This window comes from Lipotes vexillifer, unplaced genomic scaffold (assembly GCF_000442215.2).
Source record: "Lipotes vexillifer unplaced genomic scaffold, Lipotes_vexillifer_v1.1 scaffold236, whole genome shotgun sequence".
NCBI lineage: Eukaryota > Metazoa > Chordata > Mammalia > Artiodactyla > Lipotidae > Lipotes > Lipotes vexillifer.
In genome coordinates, this window is record NW_006773295.1 from 2,075,057 (window position 1) to 2,095,354 (window position 20,298).

Here is a 20,298-nt window from a genome sequence, read left to right on the forward strand (position 1 = left end):
CCCGCCGCTTATCCCCAAGCTGCCCCCTACCCTGCTCCCAGAACCCGTGGAGGCAGCAGGCCCTGCTGACACGGCTGGCGGGACCTGCACATCCCTCTCTTCACTCCATCCCTCAGTCAGATTTTCTTAAAGCTGTAGGTCTCCATAGAAGGCAGCCGGCAAGTTTTCAAAGTCAGGGGGTTATAGAGGAAGGCACGCTGCTAGTTAGTGAGGCAGCGCCGACCCACCCAGCAGGTTCCCGCTCCCCAGCCTGACCAGCCAGGTGCCCGGGAGCAAGTCTCTTGGCCTCTCCTTTCCTTCATCCTGTACCTCAGGGGATGAATATGAGGATTAAGTTAGTACATGTTTAAAGCACTGAGTGCAGTTTCCGTAGGCACTCAAAAATGGTACCCATCGTTAGAGCAGGAATCACATCCTTGGAAAGTTGAGGACGTGTATTTGCTGCCAAAGGCATGAATGACTGTTTTTTCTGCCTGTAGGAAGTAATCAGTAGTTCCCCAAATGTGTATGTCATGATACATATTTAATGTATTAAATATATATTTAACGTATTTATATATATATTGATCTATATACATAGATCTATAAATGTTCAATGTATATATATTTAAATGTGTATAGATGTGTGGATTTGAAGCCTGAATCTTGAAAGCAGCCCCGGCTCTAAATCCTCTCTGGGAAGTTGATTGTTTTCCCTGGTGGACACAGAACTGAAGGCACCTCGGCCCGTCTCTCCACTAGGTGGTGATCACGGCAAGAGGATGCTCACAGGCTTAGCAGAGCTTTTGTTATTTTTTCAGTGTGGTTTGGTGCTTTATGTCACTTTTTCCATGAGAGATACTAAAGGAATTTTTATGTTTGAGCCTCTCCCTCCAATATGAAAATCCAGCTAGTGCCCACATGCTGCCAGCTCCATCGGGGCCCCTGCAGCCCCTGCATCTGGAGCGGTCCACCCTCTTGGGAAAGGAAGCTTATAGGGAGACCAGGAGGGAGCCTTTGCATTGTGACTCTGTGTCGATTGCATTTCCTAAGAGCAAAGTGATGTTTTTTTCTTTGTTTTTCCCTTCTGTGTTCTTTGCCTGCTCAGAAATGGGGGGTTTTGGTGTTTTTTTTAATACCATTTTTAAAGTATGAAGTTAAAACATGTTACAGAAAGTTAGGAAATGTAAGTTGAAGGAAGAAAATTTAAAAGCATTCTCAATTTCACAAATCCAGAGGCAGTCACTGGTAACACTTTGGTATGTTTGTTTTTCTATCTTCTGGGATTTTTTTTTTTTTAATGCATTTATAGCTTCTTAAAAAAGAAAGAGAAAGAAAAGGAAAGAACTGTACTGTGTGATTACATAGTTTTGTATCCTGCTTTAAAAAATTTTTTTCATTATGTGGTATTTCCCTGTGTCATTAAATATCCTCCAGAAGTATGATTTATTTTAACGGCTCCATCATATGATTTCTTCTTGTCGGACCTTTGGGTGGTTTCTGCTGTTTTGTTATTATAAATAACCGTAAATATCCTTGTACATATACCTCTGTGAATTCCGGGTGTTTCCTCGGGGTAGCTTTTTGTAAGTGGAATTTCTAGGTCAGAGGGTGGGAACTTTTTTAATATTGCCAAATACTTCCCAGAAAAGGTAAACCAATTCCTGCTCTAATCAGTGGTATGTGAAAGCGCCCTCTCCCGCGTGGGAGGTCGGAGGTCACTGCCTCTGGTGACAGGACCCTGCTGGAGTCTTAGGAAAGGGAGTGATGAGAGGGGGTAGGGTTCCCTCGACCAGCCCCTTTCCCTGACAGTGCCACGAACTCCTGGGGAACCTGCTCTGATCTCGGCCTCTTTCTATCAGCTTTCTTATCGGCCTCTGAGTCCAGGGGCCCATGAGATACCCATCACCGTCAGGGCTAGCGCACACCGTGCATCCCGTAAGCAGCTCTGAGGCTGACGTGTGACACTCACGGGGGTTTGTGTGATCTGTCCCCCAGGGCTCTGAATGGAATGCATCCAATCTGGAGGAACTGCAGGGCTCAGGGTGAGTCTGCTCCCCTTGTCTTCCCTCATCCTTCCAGGCAGCTTAGAAACACTCAGCTCAGCCGTCCATTTGAAGCCCAGCCCTGGCGCTGCCTGCCTGCCTGGAATTGCCCACCCCAATCTCCAAAGCAGCTGCCGGCCTGATTTGCATAGCTAAACAGATGTGCTTCAAAATGCCACCTCCTGAATAATTCATGGGTTTTAGATTTTACTGGGGTTTAGAAATGTGTGTGTCAGGGAGAATGATTCTAAATCACCCTCAAATAGTATAGGACAGCCTGGATGCTGATGCGGCCACGAGCCCCCCCCCGCCCCGCCCCGCCCTGCAGAGATGCTGAGAGCACCAGTGTGGACACACTTACCGGTGGGCCAGTCAGCAACCCTGCTCCCCGGACCACTCCTGGTTCTCTCTGTGGTTGTACTTTTGAGCCTGGTGGGAATCTTGCAGCTAAATGCTCAGCGTTGGCCAGAAACACGTGCCTGTCTCAATCTGAGAAATACTCAGCAGCAGGGATAAAAAATGCTTAAACCTAGACCTTCAAGAACAGATGTCTGGACATTTTTTAAAAAAACAACACAGCCACAAAATCACCATCCTGTGGGTCTGACATGATGGCATTCTTGAATTACTGCATTTAAAAGTCAAGACTAAACAAAATCTTAAAATATATCTTTAGAACTACTGGTTAAGATGTGTTCTTTCAAGAGAAAGTGGTCTTAAAGTATAGGGTGATGCTGTCTATGCTTTATCTTGCTGGGAATAAATAAATGATTTTAAAGGTTTATCTCTTTTTTCCAAAGCATTTATAAGTATTGCTCTTATGAAATCTATTTGAGGTGTTTTCAAACTCCTGAAGTTATGTTGGTCTTCCAGGAATGTAAGTATTAAGGTTAGAGAACTATAGAACCTGAGTTAGCTGGGTTAGCAGACCCTCCCAACTATAGTATTAAGGTTAGAGAACTATAGAACCTGGGTTAGCTGGGTTAGCAGACCCTCCCAACTATAGTATTAAGGTTAGAGAACTATAGAACCTGAGTTAGCTGGGTTAGCAGACCCTCCCAACTATTTATTTATTTACAGCCTGCCTCGTTTCAAAAAGGAGTTAAGGCAGTTCCCAAGGACATAAAAAATGGATGGATATATTCAGCCTTTTAACTACTTAAAAGTGGAGACGTTGGTTTTATTTATTTATTTATTTATTTATTTATTTATTATTTACTTTTCTTTTGCTGTACGCGGGCCTCTCACTGTTGTGGCCTCTCCCGTTGCGGAGCACAGGCTCCGGATGCGCAGGCTCAGCGGCCATGGCTCATGGGCCCAGCCACTCCACGGCATGTGGGACCTTCCCGGACCTGGGCACGAACCTGTGTCCCCTGCATCGGCAGGCGGACTCTCAACCACTGCACCACCAGGGAAGCCCTGGTTTTATTTTATGTTTTTAAAAGCCTCTGTATACTCGTAATAGTTACGAATTTTGAAACTTTAAAGGAGTTAAAAAATGTATTTAGGTAATATGTGTGATTACTTTCCAGAATTAACATTACTTAGCAATGCTTTGGACGGAGCTTTCTTTTTATAAGTTTTTTAGGCAGAAATTTGTTTTTTATCATAAATATAATGTATTCTCATCATGTAGAGGGTATTTAGAAGATACCAAAAAAAACCCCCAAAGACCACCACTATGAAGTCCTGCCATAAAAACACAGACCCTTTATAAATGTGTATTTAATTTTTTCTCTGCTCAGTTTGTCGTTACTTTGGTTTTTGTTGATGCACATTCTGATTCTCCAATTTGTTCTTTTTTTTTTTTCCTCATTGCAGTGTTGACTACATTTTAAACGTCACTAGAGAAATAGATAATTTTTTCCCTGGCTTATTTGCGTATCATAACATCCGAGTCTATGATGAAGAGACCACAGACCTCCTTGCCCACTGGAACGAGGCGTACCATTTTATAAACAAAGCAAAGTAAGTGGGCGGAGAAGTCAGAGAAACCAGGCTGGGGAAGAAGCTGACCGGCAGCCGCAGGGGGGGCAGACATTAATGTGACCCCAGACACAGCTGCCTCCTGGCGTGAGGGGCCTGTGGCGTCTGATGGGCCTCTGGTTTTAGAGTGCTGGACCCCAAGCATCGAAAGGGCCAAGTCACTGATCTTCTCCAGGGGTCCCCAAATGAGCTCGTTCTCTTTCACCTGCCGTGACATTTGACCCCCGTTTTGTCATTAGCACTGGCTTCAGGCAAGGCCCCTGTACCAAGCGGACACTCTTGGGAGCTCTGCGCATGGGGAGTCACAGAGCCAGAGGAGAGAGGAGGGCGGGCGGATCGTACGTGACTCAGAGCACCTTTGGGACTGCTTCCCTGGAGAAATCTACTCAGAAATCTACTCGGGCAGATGCCCTGAGCTGTGGCCCACCTCCACCTGAGTTAGTGTGACTCCTGTTCACGTAGAATGGGATGGACCATCAGAGGTCCCCACTGCCCCGAGCCTGTCACTGCTGTCACATGTCTTTTGTCCTCACCTTATTCTCCTGTGGAACAGCTCTGTCTCACTGAAGTCAGGACCAGAAAGAGACAAGAGATGCTCTCAAGAGACACGTCCTCTTCTGCTTTGCACCCAGGTCAAAGCTCCATGATGTAGGACCAAATCTTAGTTCCCCTGGGTTCCTGGGGGATAGACTTTGGCAGTCCAAAAAAACCCCTGAGGTTTGAGGATGAACTTTAAGCTTGGGGTATAGGAAATGAGCCTGCTCCCGCCGAGCAGGTGTGCTGCTTCTAATGTAAACAGGTAGGCTGGCCGGCCTACCTCCTGTACAAATAAACTTTCACAGGTGCAGCCCTCCCCAGCCTGGTGCCCCTCACCTTTGTGAGCAGGCGACAGCTAGAGCAACAGTGTTCCTGGCCTTGCCCTGTCTGTTAAATCAGCCTCGCCTGGGCTGGTACCGTCTCCCTACAGAAAGCCTATTGGCCCATCTGTTTCCTTTGGCTTCTTTCTCTGGTGGCCAAGTCAAGTGCTGCGGACTCACGCTGGCTCCTTGACTCTCCTGTTTGCCGAGGCACTCTCTCTGCCAGGGGCCCAGTGGCTTTCAGTTCGCTGACCCTGTTTCTCTACAGTAACCTGCTCCCTGTCTCCATCTGCTCTAGCAGCTGAGTGAGTTGCTTGCGCAAATACCCCTTTCGCTGCCCGGTTGCTTCCTGCCCAAGGGGCTCTGGTCTCCTGGCCGATCCCAGCCACCTGGGAAGGCGCCCGAATGGGGAGCTTTCTCCCTGCAAAACTTGGCCAGGCCAGGCCAGATGGATCTCGATTTCCCACTGTATGCTAATTGATTTTGAAGTGAAGTTATTTCCTACTGAGGGTGTGTGGACGTCTGCTGCCTAAACATCAGGACCTCAGAGGGTTTGGGCAGTGAGATAACTTCAGGGTTTAAAAAAAAAGATCCATTGTGCCAGATCTGAGAGAATGCAGTTGTATCAACTTTTGCCTTCTCCCCCTACCCCCACGGCTGCAGGAGGAACCACTCCAAGTGCCTGGTACATTGCAAAATGGGCGTCAGTCGCTCTGCTTCCACGGTCATAGCCTACGCGATGAAGGAATTTGGCTGGCCCCTGGAGAAAGCCTACAACTACGTGAAGCAAAAACGCAGCATCACACGCCCCAACGCAGGCTTTATGAGGCAGCTGTCTGAGTATGAAGGCATCTTGGACGCCAGGTGGGTGCCTGTCTGCAGAGAAGAATTGGCAGAACCGAGCTCCCGAAGCCCTGCCGCCCAGCCGGCCGGGGCTGCCGGCCACACCCCAGCCGTGCTCCCGTTTGGCCCAGCGGTGGCTTCCACAGCCAAAATCCTGCCTCTTGGGGTGGCGGGGAGCCGGTTTGAGAAAAACAACCATTGTTTGGGGTTTGATTAGTGGTTTCCAGGAGGGATCTGTGCTTACTGTGTTGGCACACACATAAAGCTGTTTTGCAGCTGGAGGGAGCAGGGCACGGCTTCTAATCCAAGGCAGGACTCCGTGTGAGTCTCGGCCCGGGGCTGCCCCGTTTCCTGAGCACCTGCTCTGTGCCAAGCCCGTGCCAGGCTTCACCACAGGGCAGCTGCAGGGACTGCAGAGGCAGACCCGGGCCCACCGCTGACGAGCTGGTAGCTCAGGGCAAGCTCATCGATCTTCCCCCCCACCCCGCCTCAGTCTCCTCTTCTGAGTTAAGAACTAATCCCGCTGATAGGATTGTTGTAAAATTTCTGCGAGCACCCGGCTCAGGGTCAGTGATGACATAGCTGCTTTGTAATTCTCTACCCACCACCTCCACCCACCCACCCCACCATGAAAAAGGTCTGCAGAGGACAGGGGATCCCCCATTTATGGGGAGTAAGGAACTGACGCTGGAGGTTAAGGTGTCCCGTGTCACACAGCCAGTGGGCGGCCCAGGGATCGGGGGGCATGCCCGGGTCTGTCAGCCTCTGGGGCTCCCGTGCAAGGTGATCCTGCCCCCATGGAGGGGTCCCCCAGTGACCCCAGGTGGATCGCTGCTGAACTTAGGGACTCACTTTCCCCCTGTTCCTTTTCTGTTCAGTCTGTCCAAGGCCTCCCTGGGTTGTTTCTGCCCGGTGTTGTGAGGAGGCCACAGGCTAAGTCCACCAGCTTCTTGGCCACGTTTGGGGAAGCAACTGGCGGGTCTGGAGAACAGCTCCAGACATCTCTGGACTCCTTCACTGTCAACCAGAGAGCGGCTGGACAGGTGCTCAGGCAGGGCCAAGGGGGACGAGGTGGGGAGGGGGAAGGGGCACATCCTGCTCTCGCCTCCAGTAATCCTTCAGTCATTTGCTGCCATCAGGGGTTTGCAGGCTAGCCAGGGGTTGCCAGGCCAGGTTCACAGCAGCACAGCACTGACCTTGAATTATAGCCCTGTCTGAGGGCCCACTTGGCCTTGCGCGGAACGTGCACACAGAGCAGATGGCCGTGAATGACCGTGTTGCTCCCTCACATTGAAGAGCAACAGAAAACCCTTAGTTTGTACGTCCTTTTATGTTTACTTCTTTCTCCTCTTAACCATCACAACCCTGGGATGTTGGTGATCCTCTGAGGTTAATGGAGGTGACTCATTTACCTGATTTCACTCTGAACCTCTTTCTTCTTTTTTTTTTTAACCCTCACGTTTAAGAAATGTGTCATAAAAGTAATAACACAGCATTAGAAGACTTATTTTAAAAACTGACCTGTAATCTCTCTGACCTACACAAATATTTCCAATTTTCTGGCATCTCCCCAGCTTTATTCAGGTGCATTACGTGTTTACATGGTCACGTTAGTGTGTGTAAGTCTTTATCGACTCTCTACTTTAATCCTCGTTATTTCCCTACGACGTAAGTAGGAGAGGATGGGGTTTCTTATTTGACAGATGGGGAAACAGAGACGGAACATCCGTGGCATGACCAGGTTCTCCAGGAGAGCTGGGACACTAGGACCATAATAGAATTCCAGGTCCAGACCCCCTTCCCATGTCTGCGATATCCTCATCACGTGACAAAGTTGTTTACGTGATCCCACATGGATCATACGTGTGGGATGCCATATGTACGGGAGCCATGATGACTTAGGGGCCTAAGGCTATTTCCGTCATTCTCGAATTTCTTGGGGATAAATGAATCGAGAGAGGCTTTACCCAGGTGAGCCCCTGGTGTCCACCCGGGCCTTGGACTGCCTCTTGCTGGCTCCCCACCCCCTTCCTCCCAGGACCCTTGGGCACTGGCGTCTGCTGACCTTCCTCTGCCTTCCTTCCCCAGCAAACAACGGCACAACAAGCTGTGGCGCCAGCAGCCTGTGGATGACCCAGCGGGGCCTGGGGACTTCCTGCCGGAGACCCTGGACGGCACCCCGGAAGCCCAGCCGCCCTGCCTGGACGCCGCCGCCCAGCCTGGGTTCCCGGGCAGCGGGACCCCGGGGGGACCCGCTCTCCCCTGCTGTCTCCGGCGACTCTCAGACCCCCTGTTGCACTGCCCCAGAGACGAGATGGGCGGCTGGGTCCACCTGGAGGATCTGGAGAGGGATGCTCTGCTGGAAGAAGCCGCTCAGCCGGCAGAGGCATCCAAGCCGGCCGGACACGCCCCAGGAGGTCCTGGACTCTGTGAGGAGGAAGTGAAGAAGAAACTGGAGCGTGGGAGCCCCCAGGCCCGGGGTGGCTCGTCGCCGCAGGTGGAGGAGATGGAAAGGGAGGAGGCCCCGGGTGCAGGGAAGTGGGGGCAGCCTGTTACTGAGCTCGATAACCTGCTGAATTGGGAAAACCTAAATAACAACAACAGCAAGAGGAGCTGCCCAGACGACTTCGAGGTAGGCCTGGGGCCACAAGGGGGTGGCGGCATGCATGCCATTTCTGCCCTGGGGGCAGCCCCCCCAACAGCTGCCTCTGCCAGCTCAGTGGGTGGCTTTCCGCGCGATTCTGCAGGCCGATGGGGATGGTAGACGACGGAGGACCCGGGACCCCTGGGGAATGGTGATCATCCCCCATGCCACCTTCACCCTGGTGCCTCATTCACGTCTGAGGCAGAGTTTCAAAGTCTTTCCTTTTTTCTTATGTAAAACATAAAACACATAACTTATGGGAATTTCCTGGTGGTCCGGTGGTTAGGACTCTGCGCTTCCACTGCAGGGGGCCCAGGATCGATCCCTGGTCAGGGAATTAAGATCCCCCATGCCACAAGCCATGGCCAAAAAACCCCCCACAAAACATAACTTATCACTCAGCTTCAGCCTTTACCAGTGTATGGCTTTTCTTCCTTTCATCTCACCCCCATCCGCGTTCCCATACCCTGGATTATCCTGAAACAAACCAAATCCCAGATCTGTCGTTTCCATCCCAAATGCTTCCGTTTATAACCTAACCATAACACCGTCGCCACCTTGAAAAAGCCGACATCATCAAGTATCTAGTCTTGCAACTCAGACTCTAATGCTTAATTAACTTCAGCAGTCCCTTGTAGCTCTCATACTTGGTGGGTTATTTGCAACAGGGCTTTTGCCTCAACCTGCCACTTGCTCAGAAAATCAAGAATTCCTCCAGCCTTTTTCCTCCTCCAAGTGGCCCGCGCGTGGAGGCTGGTTTCGTGGAAGGACGTCCTCTGTTGCCTGGTCTTGGGTTCTGCCCTCGCTCTGCTGCTGGCTCACCCTGGCCCGGGGACAAGAAGCGTCATTTCCCGTGGCCTGACCACCCACCTCCCGGGCCAGCTGTGATTCTCTAGCAAGAGCACTGGGAGGCAGATAGAGGCATCCCCTTGTATGGAGAGTTCGCCCACACCACGTTATAATGCAAACAAAACTGGGAAGTTAAATCTCCCGTACTCCAAATCAGGACCCAGATTCCAAACTGAATAGTAATTACTCTCGAATTTCCCTCACCGCTCACCTTCCCTTTAAAGAGCAAATGCCCATCAAGATAGATGATATAAAACCTCTCTGTCTGGGACAGTGGTGCCTCGGTTGGTCCGAGATGACGTAGCTGTGAGTTGTAGAATGGGGACCACGAGAGAAGCCAGGATAAGAAGATAAACGAAGGACCCAGCCTTCCTTTTCTGGCCGGAGTGTGGATAGGTGACATTATCTAGGGAATAGCACCTAGAGACAAGCATCCACTCACTTGTTCAAGTTGTGTTTATTAACTCCGGGGCCAGATTGGTGAGGGGGTACAGCTGTAAGGTAGCTCAACACACGTGGTCTTACAGGGAGATGGGAGGTAAACGTGTAAGGATGTAACAAAGAAAACATACAGGTGGTGCTCGGTGTGGTGACACGGGTGAGGTGGGAGGGGAGGGGATGAGACGGAGCTGGCCGCACAGAGAGCCAGGAGGGGAATCTTCTGGGCACCAGGCCCCTGAGGGTGGAAAGCTTGGCCTGGTTGAGGGGCAGTGGCTGAGGCGCAGTTGGACAGGTGGCCGGGCACACGGGGCCTCGGGGCATGATGGCAGGGCTCTGCGTGTTTCCTCCCAGGGCGCTGGGAAGCACGGGAGGGCGTTAGGTGGTTGGTGACAAGGCCCCTCTGGCAGTGGTCTGCAGGCAGACTGGTGGGGTGAGATGGAAGCCAGGCATCTGAGATGGGGGTGGCTCAGAGGATGGGACAGGGACCGAAATGCACAGCTTAGGAGGCATCCAGAGACAGGGCCCTCGGAGGGCGGGGACTCTCTTGCTCGTAGCCCCTGCGCCCAGTGCAAGGCCTGGCACAGGACAGGCGCGCTCCCTAAGTAGGAGCTGGATGAATGAAATCCCTCCTCCCTTGTCTCCCCATGAGCTCTGAAAGGTGCTCTCAAATCTCCCACCGTGGTAGATTTCACCACGGTTTAGAACGTTAGATTCTAAAGGTTTTGGAAGAAACAAACATATAGACACTTTGGTCAAAGCTTCAGGAAAATGTCTGTGTTCGGTCCTCACCACAAGGGTGACCAAGCCCCACTGGTCAACCTGGAAACCAGACCCAGGAATCCTGACCAGGATAGGGTCCTGCAGGAGACCCGGCCCCCTACCTGCCCCACCAGGCGCTCTCCACACACCCCCTTGCAAGCCTTCAGGAATCGGGGCTAGGTTTCCCCTTGACTCCTCCAGGATTGGATCGGACCCTGACTCCTTAGCTTGCGGGGTCCTCGGGCTGCCACACAGGATGGTATGAGTCCCTGACACGACAGAGGGGCAGGGAGAAACCTGTTGCCAAGAAGCCTTGGTTTTTAACCGCCTCAGGAGTCTCACAGTGAAACAACTCGTGAGGGAAGAGAGTCACCCTCTTGCCTCCACTTCTGCGGTTCTCGGCTGGGTCTCGGCCCAGAAGAGCAGCCCTGGTGCCTTTCGATGGGCACATGAGGGAGTGAGGGCTTGGCCTGCCCATCAGGAGGAGGGCGGGGTGGAGAGGCCCACGTTGAGCTCACGGAGACCCCCAGTGACCAGAGGCAGGGCGTTTCTTGGGAAGTGGTGCAAACGTGCTTTCCACTGGTGTATGAAACCCACCTCTGCCTGGCTCCCTCATCGGGGCCGTGGGCACCCATGTCTGGGTCTGTATTAGAGTCTTTCCTGAACCGTTTCTGCCTTTTGCCACCTCTCTGTGACGAGCACAGTTAGATGGTGGTTCCTTGGAGCCATGCTCTGTCGTGCCAGACAGGAAGGGTTCTGTCTTCAGGCTGCAGACTCCAGACCCTTTCTGAAAGGGAGACACAGTTACTGTGCCAGAAATGTTATTTCACTAATTCTCACGAGGCCGTGAGGGGAAAGGGTGAGGCGAAGTCACTCTGGTTTCCAGGCAACACCAGAGCGCTGGAAAGGGTCATTTGGTACAAGTGGCGGAGGCGGAGTTGAGAAGGGAGGCCCTTGGAGGCCTTGCTCCTCCTGGCCATGTGGCCGAAGGTTTGCCCAGGATTGTGGGCTCGTAGCTTCCGGGAAGTTCGATTCAGCGTCTCTAACTCATCCCTAACCTGCATTTGTCACGGTCATATGGGTTCCGAGAGGGCTGTATCCCAGCCCCAGCTGAAGCGAGAGCACTGCCAGCCCAGTGCCTGCCCCAGCCCCGCCTCCTGCCCTCCTCGTACTTTTCGGGCTTCAGCTTGTGTCATGCCCTCACGATGTTCTTGTCCCTTTCAGCATGATGCGATCTTTGGGATCCTTAACAAAGTGAAGCCTTCCTACAAATCCTGCTCCGACTGCATGTACCCTGCAGCCAGCGGGATTCCCGAGGCCTTCGGGGAGCGATGCAAGAACCCCGGTGCTCCTGCCATCTGCACCCAGCCCACCTTCCTGCCCCACCTCACGTCTTCCCCCACGGCCCCTGTGGCCAGCAGGTCCCGAGCTTCAGAGAAACTGTCCTCTGGCCCAACCGAAACTCCCCCATTCCTACCACCAGCAGGCTCGAGGAGGCCAGACATCAGTGGCCCTGGGGCCGGGGCTGCCCCAGAGCTACCAGCCAGCCTTTTGGAACCTTCCAGAGAGACTCACAAAGTCCTACCAAAGTCCCTCCTTTTGAAGAGTTCTCACTGTGTTAAGAACGCTCCCAACATGGAAGTGGCAAAGGACGACTCGCCACCCAAGAAAGATCCGAAGCCAGCCAAGGACCTGCGGCTCCTCTTCAGTAAAGAAGCTGAGAGGCCGACAGCCAACAGCTACTTGATGCAGCACCAGGAATCCATCATCCAGCTGCAGAAGGCGGGCTTGGTCCGCAAGCACACCAAAGAGCTAGAGAGGCTGAAGCGCACGCCGGCCGGCCTGGCGGCCCCCTGCAAGGACAGCCCCACCGGCAGGCTGGAGGCCAGCATCCCCGAGGAGAACCAGGACCCGGCTCTGCCTGGCCAAGCCCAGGGCGATGAGAAGCCCGAGGCTGGCCCCCGTCCGTCAGAAGGAACCCCACTGAAGAGCCCCCCACTCTTCCTCTGCCGCCCAGACCACACCAGTCACTTCTCAAAAGACTTCCTGAAGACCATCTGCTACACCCCGACCTCATCCTCCATGAGCTCCACCCTGACCCGGAGCTCAAGCAGCGACAGCATCCACAGCGTCCGGGGGAAGCCCGGGCTGGTGAAGCAACGCACGCAGGAGATCGAGACGCGGCTCCGGCTGGCGGGCCTCACGGTCTCGTCCCCGCTCAAGCGCTCTCACTCCCTTGCCAAGCTCGGGAGCCTCAACCTCTCGACAGAGGACCTGTCCAGTGAGGCCGACGTGTCCACCGTGGCTGACTCCCAGGATGCCAGGTTGAGCGAGTCTTCCTTCTTGCATGAGCCCCCAGTGGCCCCCAGGAACCCAACTGCAACCTCTAAACCGTCAGGGAAATCTGCCCCGGAAAACTTGAAAAGCCCTTCGTGGATGAGCAAAAGCTGACCCGCCTTTGGCTGCGTTTGGACTTCTGTGATCCCTCCTTTAGTTTCACTGTGGATCTTGGTCCACCCCTCTTCTGTCTTGATTTCCTTTAAATAATTGGCGTCATCCTTACTTTTCCTCCCCTCTTGCGGCAAAGGGGAGAAGGAGAAACAACAATACGTAACATATGGCACAAGAAGAAAGGGGAGCATGGGTTTTGTGGCCTGGGGGAACCAGCAGCTGTTGACCAGTAGACTCTGACTCCAAATGCGGTGTTTCGGGTGCTTCTCGTGTGTTAAGAAGAGCATTTATACAGCGATGCACACACATCGAAAATCCTCTGGCACAGGGCTTCCCTGGTGGCGCGGTGGTTAAGAATCCGCCTGCCAATGCAGGGGACACGGGTTCGAGCCCTGGCCCAGGAAGATCCCACATGCCGCGGAGCAGCTAAGCCCGTGCGCCACAACTACCGAGCCTGCGCTCATAGAGCTCACGCTCTGCAACAAGAGAAGCCACAACAATAAGAAGCCCGCTCACCGCAGTGAAGAGCAGCCCCTGCTCGCCACAACTAGAGAAAGCCCGTGCACAGCAATGGAGACCCAACAGAGCCAAAAAAACAAAACATCCTCCGGCACAACCTGCAAAAGAATAGCTGCGGCATTGGCATCGCCACCACGGCACGTGTCCTAGCTCATTCAGGCCCTTCTGGGAAAACTCCTGGATGGCAGTAGAAGTCCTACCTCTGATCCTGCTCTGCTTTTTATTTTTAAACTCCAATAATGACCAAGGCTCATTCCAGGGAAAAATGCTGTGTCAGAAAAGATTTTTCCGAAAGAGAACTTTTTGTTGTGTGGCTGTCAGGACCCCAAAAAGTATTAAGACTTTTAAGGTGCCTGCACCAAACACTGCTAGTTAAAGTGACACGAAGGCACGAATGCTGTTGTCAGACCAACTCCAGGGTGAGTGGAGGTCCTCTGAGCAGTTGACTTGCCTGTCCTGGCGTGTTGTCACAGCTGAGTGACATGTGTCTGGCCGGACCTGGGGTGAGGTGGGGGGAAATGTGTGTGGGGTCCTCAGTTATTGCTAAAGGTCAGTCTTCAGTTGTCCCCCACCTGGGGAGAAGGACCCACAAAGTATCATTGAGTCTTATCTGCTGTGGAACCCAGTGCGGTCGTGTTGTGGTTCGTAGGGACTCAAGTGTCTGGCGGGGCCGGGGATTCTGAGATGTGGGTCACCCCGTCAGGAGCCCCAGCACTCAGGTTCATTAGGTCACATGTACTCATATTTGGGGAGGAAAAGGAGATTTTAGCAGTGAGGAACGCTCAGTCACTCTCAAGGAACAACTTAGCAGCAGCTTCTCTGAGAAGTGGGACTGGTGGAAGCCTTGGCAGATGTTTACAGTCGCCCCTTCCTGCGGTGAGAATGCTGCTTCCTGTTTCTCTGCGGCTCTTCCCAGTGGGCAGGACAGCACGTGGTCCTGAGTGGCTCTGGGAGTAGTCCCTCTAAGGATCTTGAGTGGAGGGACTCCTCTGATGTTGGCCGGCAAGACAGGGCGTTAAAATATTTTGGAGAGAGAGAAGAGGTCTGTTAAGTTTAGTTCGGGGGGGTCAGCAAACCATGGTGTACGGCCCCAAGAGCTAAGATTGTTTTTTACAGTTTTAAGGGATTATCAAAAAATTAACAAATAGGCGACAGAGACCATGTAGCCTGCAAAGCCTAAGCTAAGCTACCTTGCGATCAGGCTCTTTGTAGAAAACTTTTGCCGAGCCCTGGCCAGTGAAACTAGAAATCCTTCGAGGGCCAGCCAAATTCCAAACGTGGGTAAATGAGTCGCCATCTTACGTTGGTCAGAACTGGGCCCCCAAGAGTAGCCCAGGCAGGGTCTTCAGGAAGGCTAGTCCGTATTTCAACTAGTGGGTAGAGTTTTTGCAAAAACCCTCTCTCCGGAGACTTTTTCTCCCTGGCCTTATTTTTTTTTTATTAAAGTATACGTTATTTTACCCTGTCGGAATTTGTTTTCCCACCGCCGTCAATTGAAATCAGCTTAAAAGGTGATTATCCACTTATTGCGGAAAACCCAGTTGGGTTCCCTCCTCTCTCTCAGCCAACAAGAGCACAGTCTCAAAAAAATACATCAGGCTCAGTGTTTTGCCAAATTAAATTTCGTGTGGTGGATCAACTTTTGTGTCAAAATAATCCTTTAGATTTGATGATGCCAGGCTTATGTTGGTTTTTTAACCATGCCCGGGTATGATATAGTTTTGAAGACCTTAATTTTGAAAGCCATAATTTTTCTTACCCAGTTAAAGGGTGGGAGGAGGATTACGAATACTAGTGGGTCTTTGGCTTTTGGCAAAGTTATCCATTCGTTGTCAGGAGCTAGCCTATCAGTAGCGAAACAGACCAGGGCCCAGGTGCCCATCATCAGAGCAAAATGAAGCATTCTTGGTGGATGACGCTGTAGCCTGGAGAAGAGGCTGGAGGCTTTTCTCTGAGACCCAGGTCAGTGTCGCACAAACTTAACGGCAGATTTGCTATTTTAAATGTTAAACTAACAAGTCAAGAGCATTCTACCAGGCTTGGAGACACCTTGGCAAAGACAGATTCGTACCGGTCTCTGAAAAGAAAGCTTACACCGTAAGCTGTGCCACATCTTGACCAATGCTTCACCTGTAAGCTTAGCAGACGGGGGAAATTCCGAATGTGGGCGGCAGTGGTTTCTGCTGTGAAAGTCATTGATTTTGGTGACCGCCATCTTCGTGGAATGCCTTTGTGGAACTAGGCGAGAACAAAAGCTTTCTAAATCAGCTCAGTACCCTGTGAATTCAGCTGCATTTCGTCTTCCACCTCACCTTTCCCTCACTTGCACTCTCATTCACGTGGCATGCCAAAATTAGAGTGAACTCCTCTAGGTCTTCCTCTTGCATTGTTACAGGGAGGTCTTCTCATCAGGTTTTGTCGTGTCGAAGAGGAGAGGTGGTCACGGAGAGAGGGGAAACCGTGCTGCCCTTGATCGGGGCTTGACCTTGCCGGTCTCCACGTCTTTGTCTTGTAGCTGCTTCAGGGCCTTGGAGCAATGTGCATCATTCCATGAACTTCTTGAGAACAAGGTTCTTGCCCCCAGTCTTCCCTGCCTCCTTGGTCTCAGTGCAGGCACCAGTGCCAACCTCTCGGCTGCCAGACAGCTCTCTGCTGGGTGGAGGCACCCGGTCCATCAGGCGAGCAGGTTACTCTGTCCAGCTCCCTTCCGCTCCATCCCACCCTCTCTAGCTAAAAAGCATTCCAGCCCTTTCTAAAGCCTTCTCCCTCCTGGATAAGCCCAGAGGATGCCTGGGATGGAGCCAAAGAGGCCATAGAATTAACATCGTCAGGACAACCCTGTACGTTGGCACTGTGCACAGGTGCCATCCCAGGAGGCTGATGGATCCCCTGCTCCCCTGGGGCCCCTGCTCCCTAGTGAGAGGAAATGCTGTCATGTAGTCGAGAGCATGAGTAACCTCACCCAAAGTGTCCGAAGAGCGACTTGCTGTCTGTTGGCTGGAGACGCTTGGTGCCAGAACACATTTCCCAGAACCCTGTTCTGGCTCGCCACCCGGCAGGGCTTCCCCGCACCCACGCGGCCGGCACAGTGACGGCCGCCCCTTCACCTCCGGCAGGGGAGCCAGGCGGCCAGGAGATTTGTGACATCGGGACAGCGTGGTGCAGGGTCACCGGCTGCTGTCCCACCCCCAGCGTCTCCCCGATGCAGCATGCCAAATGAAGGTACTTATGGACCCCCGTGCTCAGCTACTTGGCCTTTTTATTGTCTGTTCTGCAGTTGAATACGTATGTGTATGAGTTCACTCTGCACAAATATATATATTTGAATCTATCTATCTATCTATCACTTGAATCAGAGCATCACGTGCATCCCTCCTCCCTCACGTACACGCACACTGTGTCACCCGAGCTATGAAGCGGGTCACCTTGAACGGTCTAGAGCGACGCAGTGCGGTGCTGCCCTCGGTGGGTGTGGATGTGACCACCTCGTCTTTGTGTTGCAGTGGGTGCTGCAGCCCCGGCCTGTGTCGGTCTCTTAGCAGGAGTCTTAGAACCAGTTCCCCGGTCCTCTGCTGTCCTTTCTGTTGGCCGCGCTGCTCACGGAGATGGCCGCTCCCTCCCTGCCTCCTTCCTGACACTGTAATTATTGTTTTACAATCGAGTGCCTTAATAATAGTTTACAAATACTGTGTATTTATGGGCAACCGTTAAGCTCTCGCCTTCTGTGATTGGATACTTTGCCTCGCCAGTGGTGGTTGGCGTTTTAGGGCTGGAGCTTGCCTGCCCCGTACTTGTGACGGTCTGTTGTGCGGCTTCTCTCACCTGCCCGCAGCCAGGCCAGGAGCGTTGCTAGAAACGGCGCTGGCGGTTTCTGCTGGCAAGGCGGGCACGGTTTCAGCCACGGCCCAGTCCGTAGTAAGCGAGGAAAGAACGGGATTGGTTTGCTGGCCAGCCGGGGGGTGGCGCAGTCCAGGCTCCCCCTGGACCGCAGCCCAGCCCCTCCCCTGTTCCCCGCATCATGCAACTGTACTCCTGTTCAGTAGAGTTTTTATTACCACCTAGGCCCCCCTGTTTTCCTCTCTACTGGTGTCCTGAGCTCTTTGCAACAAAATGCAGGTACAGACCGCCATCAGGAGCTCTACAAGATGGGCTGCCCTTTGGTTTTCAGAAGCCGCCAGTGGGTTCCATTGTGTTGTGTTATGATATCAATGATTTTTTTTATTATATTGTTTTTCTTCTTGTTTTTTTTTTATATTATATATTTAAAAGGCAGTATCTTTTGTACTGTGAATTTGCAGTAGAAAATGCATAATGCACTTTTTTTTTTTTTTTTACTTCTGTTGGTGTGTACTGTATATAGTCTGTGTGCTTCTTGTGATGAAAATAAACTTTTTCTTTATAAATGCCTGATGACCTCCAAACTTGTGCCAAAAAGCAACAGCCTCTTCAGCCCTTGCCAGGAGACTTGGCTGCAGCTTCGTCATCATGATGGCCGGTCTTGACTGAGCATCTACCATGTGCTGGGCCCCATGCTAAACACCTGGACAGGTGAGACCAAAGAAAGAACCGGGGGGAGAAGTCAGCTCCTGCAGGAATCATCCTTTTTCCTCCTGATCTTACCAGTAAGGAAGAGCAGGCCCAGTTGTGGGTGGTCACTCGTGTACCAAAAAAACCTTTCCCGTCCCTCCACCCCACCACCCAGGGTGGGACTTGGACTTGGGGCGGCATCTCTCCCTGCACAAGCTCTAAAGCTACAGGTGTGCTCAACAGAACCACCTTAGCTGCTCACACGGGAGAAGGGACAGTGGGAGCTCACTGTGGCTAACAGACAGACAAGGCAGGAACCCCAGGGAATCCCAGTCGCTGGACACGGCAGAGGCTCATGTCGTGCTCAGGTCACAGTCCACCGCAGGTCAGAGCTTTTGGTGGCTCTCCTGCCTTGGTGTCTAAGCCAAGTCAGGCTGCTTCCAACAGAAAACCCTGCCTTCCTGCAGTTCTGTGCATCTAGCCGTGCCGCAGGACAAAGAGCATGGGACTCACATTCCCTCTTCACCGCCTTTGGGTGCCACACATTACGTTCCGACGCGCGAGTCACGTGGGTGAGCGCTGACCATCTGCCACCAGTGCCTTGACGTGACCATGAAATTCCAGCGCCTGTGGATCCAGAAAAGTCTTTGTTTAGTTCACCTAGACTTACTCTGCCCCTCACCTGGACTCACAGGACCAGAATGCAAGTTTTTCACTTTACAAAAAGAATTAAAACCGTCAGGCGGACCAGATTACTCTCATTTGCCGATTACCACATTGAGCCCTTCTAGGAAAATCTACACGTGAAGCCAAAAGTATGGTTAGGAATTGCCTATTCAGTAGGAAATCAAAGCAAAAGGTGAGTGGTGTGACTGTACTCGTTGGTGCCACCAAGCTGTAATGCAGCCCTCTCTGTAAGAGGTTTTTGGAACTGAACCACTGAGGGTCATGGTTCAGGACGCTCATCCTAGGAAAGGCTGGAGACACCTAACAGATTCTCTTCGGGCTGCAAACGTGAAACAGAGGCTGAGGATGGGGCCCAGCACTCTGTATGATTCCCATGGATTCCCTGGGAATTCTGATGCCATGTTTAGAAACCATTGAAATGAGAACATGATGCAATTGAGTAGGCTTTCCCTTTGCTAGTTAGAATCACATTCCACACGTGCGTTCTGGAGACAACACCCACCCACATCGCCCTTGCAGAATGTGGGTGTTCCCAGATCATCAGATACTCTTTCACTCAAGTCCTCGGAGAACCTTCCTATAACTGACTGCTTTGATCATGATTTCGTCCTCCTAGTAGCAATCCTGAGGTTGGATGTGATCCCAGGTCTCGCCGGCAGGGGGCGTGGTTGTGCAGGGGAGGAGCTGCATGCTGGGGAGGGGGTGCGGGAGGCCCCTCTTGGCAAGACGCTTGGAAGAGGTTCCAGAAAGCAGACCGTGGAGGACAACGTGACATTTCAAAAGGATTCACTTCATGGTAGGAAAGCCCTTTCCAAAGATGTCCAGCCGCAGTGCACAAAGTGAGCTCCGCCCAGAAAACACCCCCCCGCCCCTCCATGCGCCCTCAACGAGGGAGCAAACCACACTTCTGAGCCTTCCTCGTACCCAGCACTTTAAAGAATCCCGTTGAATCCTCCAAAGGCCCTGTTGACGTTACCCTCAGTTTACAGTTGAAGAATCAGGCCTGCAGAGTGTAAGTCATTTGTCCAAGGTTACATCTAAAAAGTGGTGAAGCCAGGAGGCACTGCTCCTTCCCCACCTGAAACCCTCTGGGAGCTGCCCCCCACCCCAGAAGTAGAAAGCTGAAGCTGCATCTGATCTCCCTGTAGGTACCAGCAAGAAAACATCCGAGTCAGAAATGAAGCCTCCAGCCCTTGGGAAATCTGACCCACTTCGTGTTCCGAAGGCTATCTGGGCGGCACAAGGTGTGTTTCCCTCCCCCAAATTGGATTCATCGTATTTTGCCTTTAAAGGGAAGCTGCTTATGCACCCTGAAGTATACTTGCAAAGGGTCCCGTTTCAGCCCCCAATTCCTTTTTTTGTAAACTGTTTCAGCAAGTCAAGTGTCAGCATTTGCGTGAACAGAAACCCCAGCACAGAAAAGGATGCACGGGAATCTGACCCTAAGAGACAGATTCTCCCACAAGCGGTTGGAGGTGCCGAGCTCCCTCTGGTTTTGAAATTGGATGTCACAACGGGTGAAGGACAATGCTACCTACCTCAAGGGGGCAATAATTTGAGAATTAGCTGATAATGTATGCAGACCTCTTCTGCCTGGCACACCACTTGCTGAGTAAGTCAGTGGCAGCTCTTACTGTTGGTACTGGCAGGAGGGAGGGAGGGGAGGGAGGGGAAAAGGAAGTAAACTGCACTGAGCATCTACTACTCGCAG

General features: G+C 52.2%; 1 protein-coding gene across 1 annotated transcript in view; it reads left to right on the plus strand.

Annotated features, from left to right (window-relative positions):
• Window positions 1-12,854, plus strand: part of SSH1 (slingshot protein phosphatase 1) — a 57,341-nt gene extending 44,487 nt beyond the window's left edge. Inside the window, exons 11-15 of the mRNA XM_007448233.1 lie at window positions 1,978-2,024; window positions 3,846-3,992; window positions 5,531-5,731; window positions 7,799-8,342; window positions 11,628-12,854. Coding sequence (XP_007448295.1) covers window positions 1,978-2,024; window positions 3,846-3,992; window positions 5,531-5,731; window positions 7,799-8,342; window positions 11,628-12,854 — 2,166 coding nt within the window. The remainder of the gene's footprint in view (window positions 1-1,977; window positions 2,025-3,845; window positions 3,993-5,530; window positions 5,732-7,798; window positions 8,343-11,627) is intronic.
• Window positions 12,855-20,298: the final 7,444 nt, after the last annotated feature.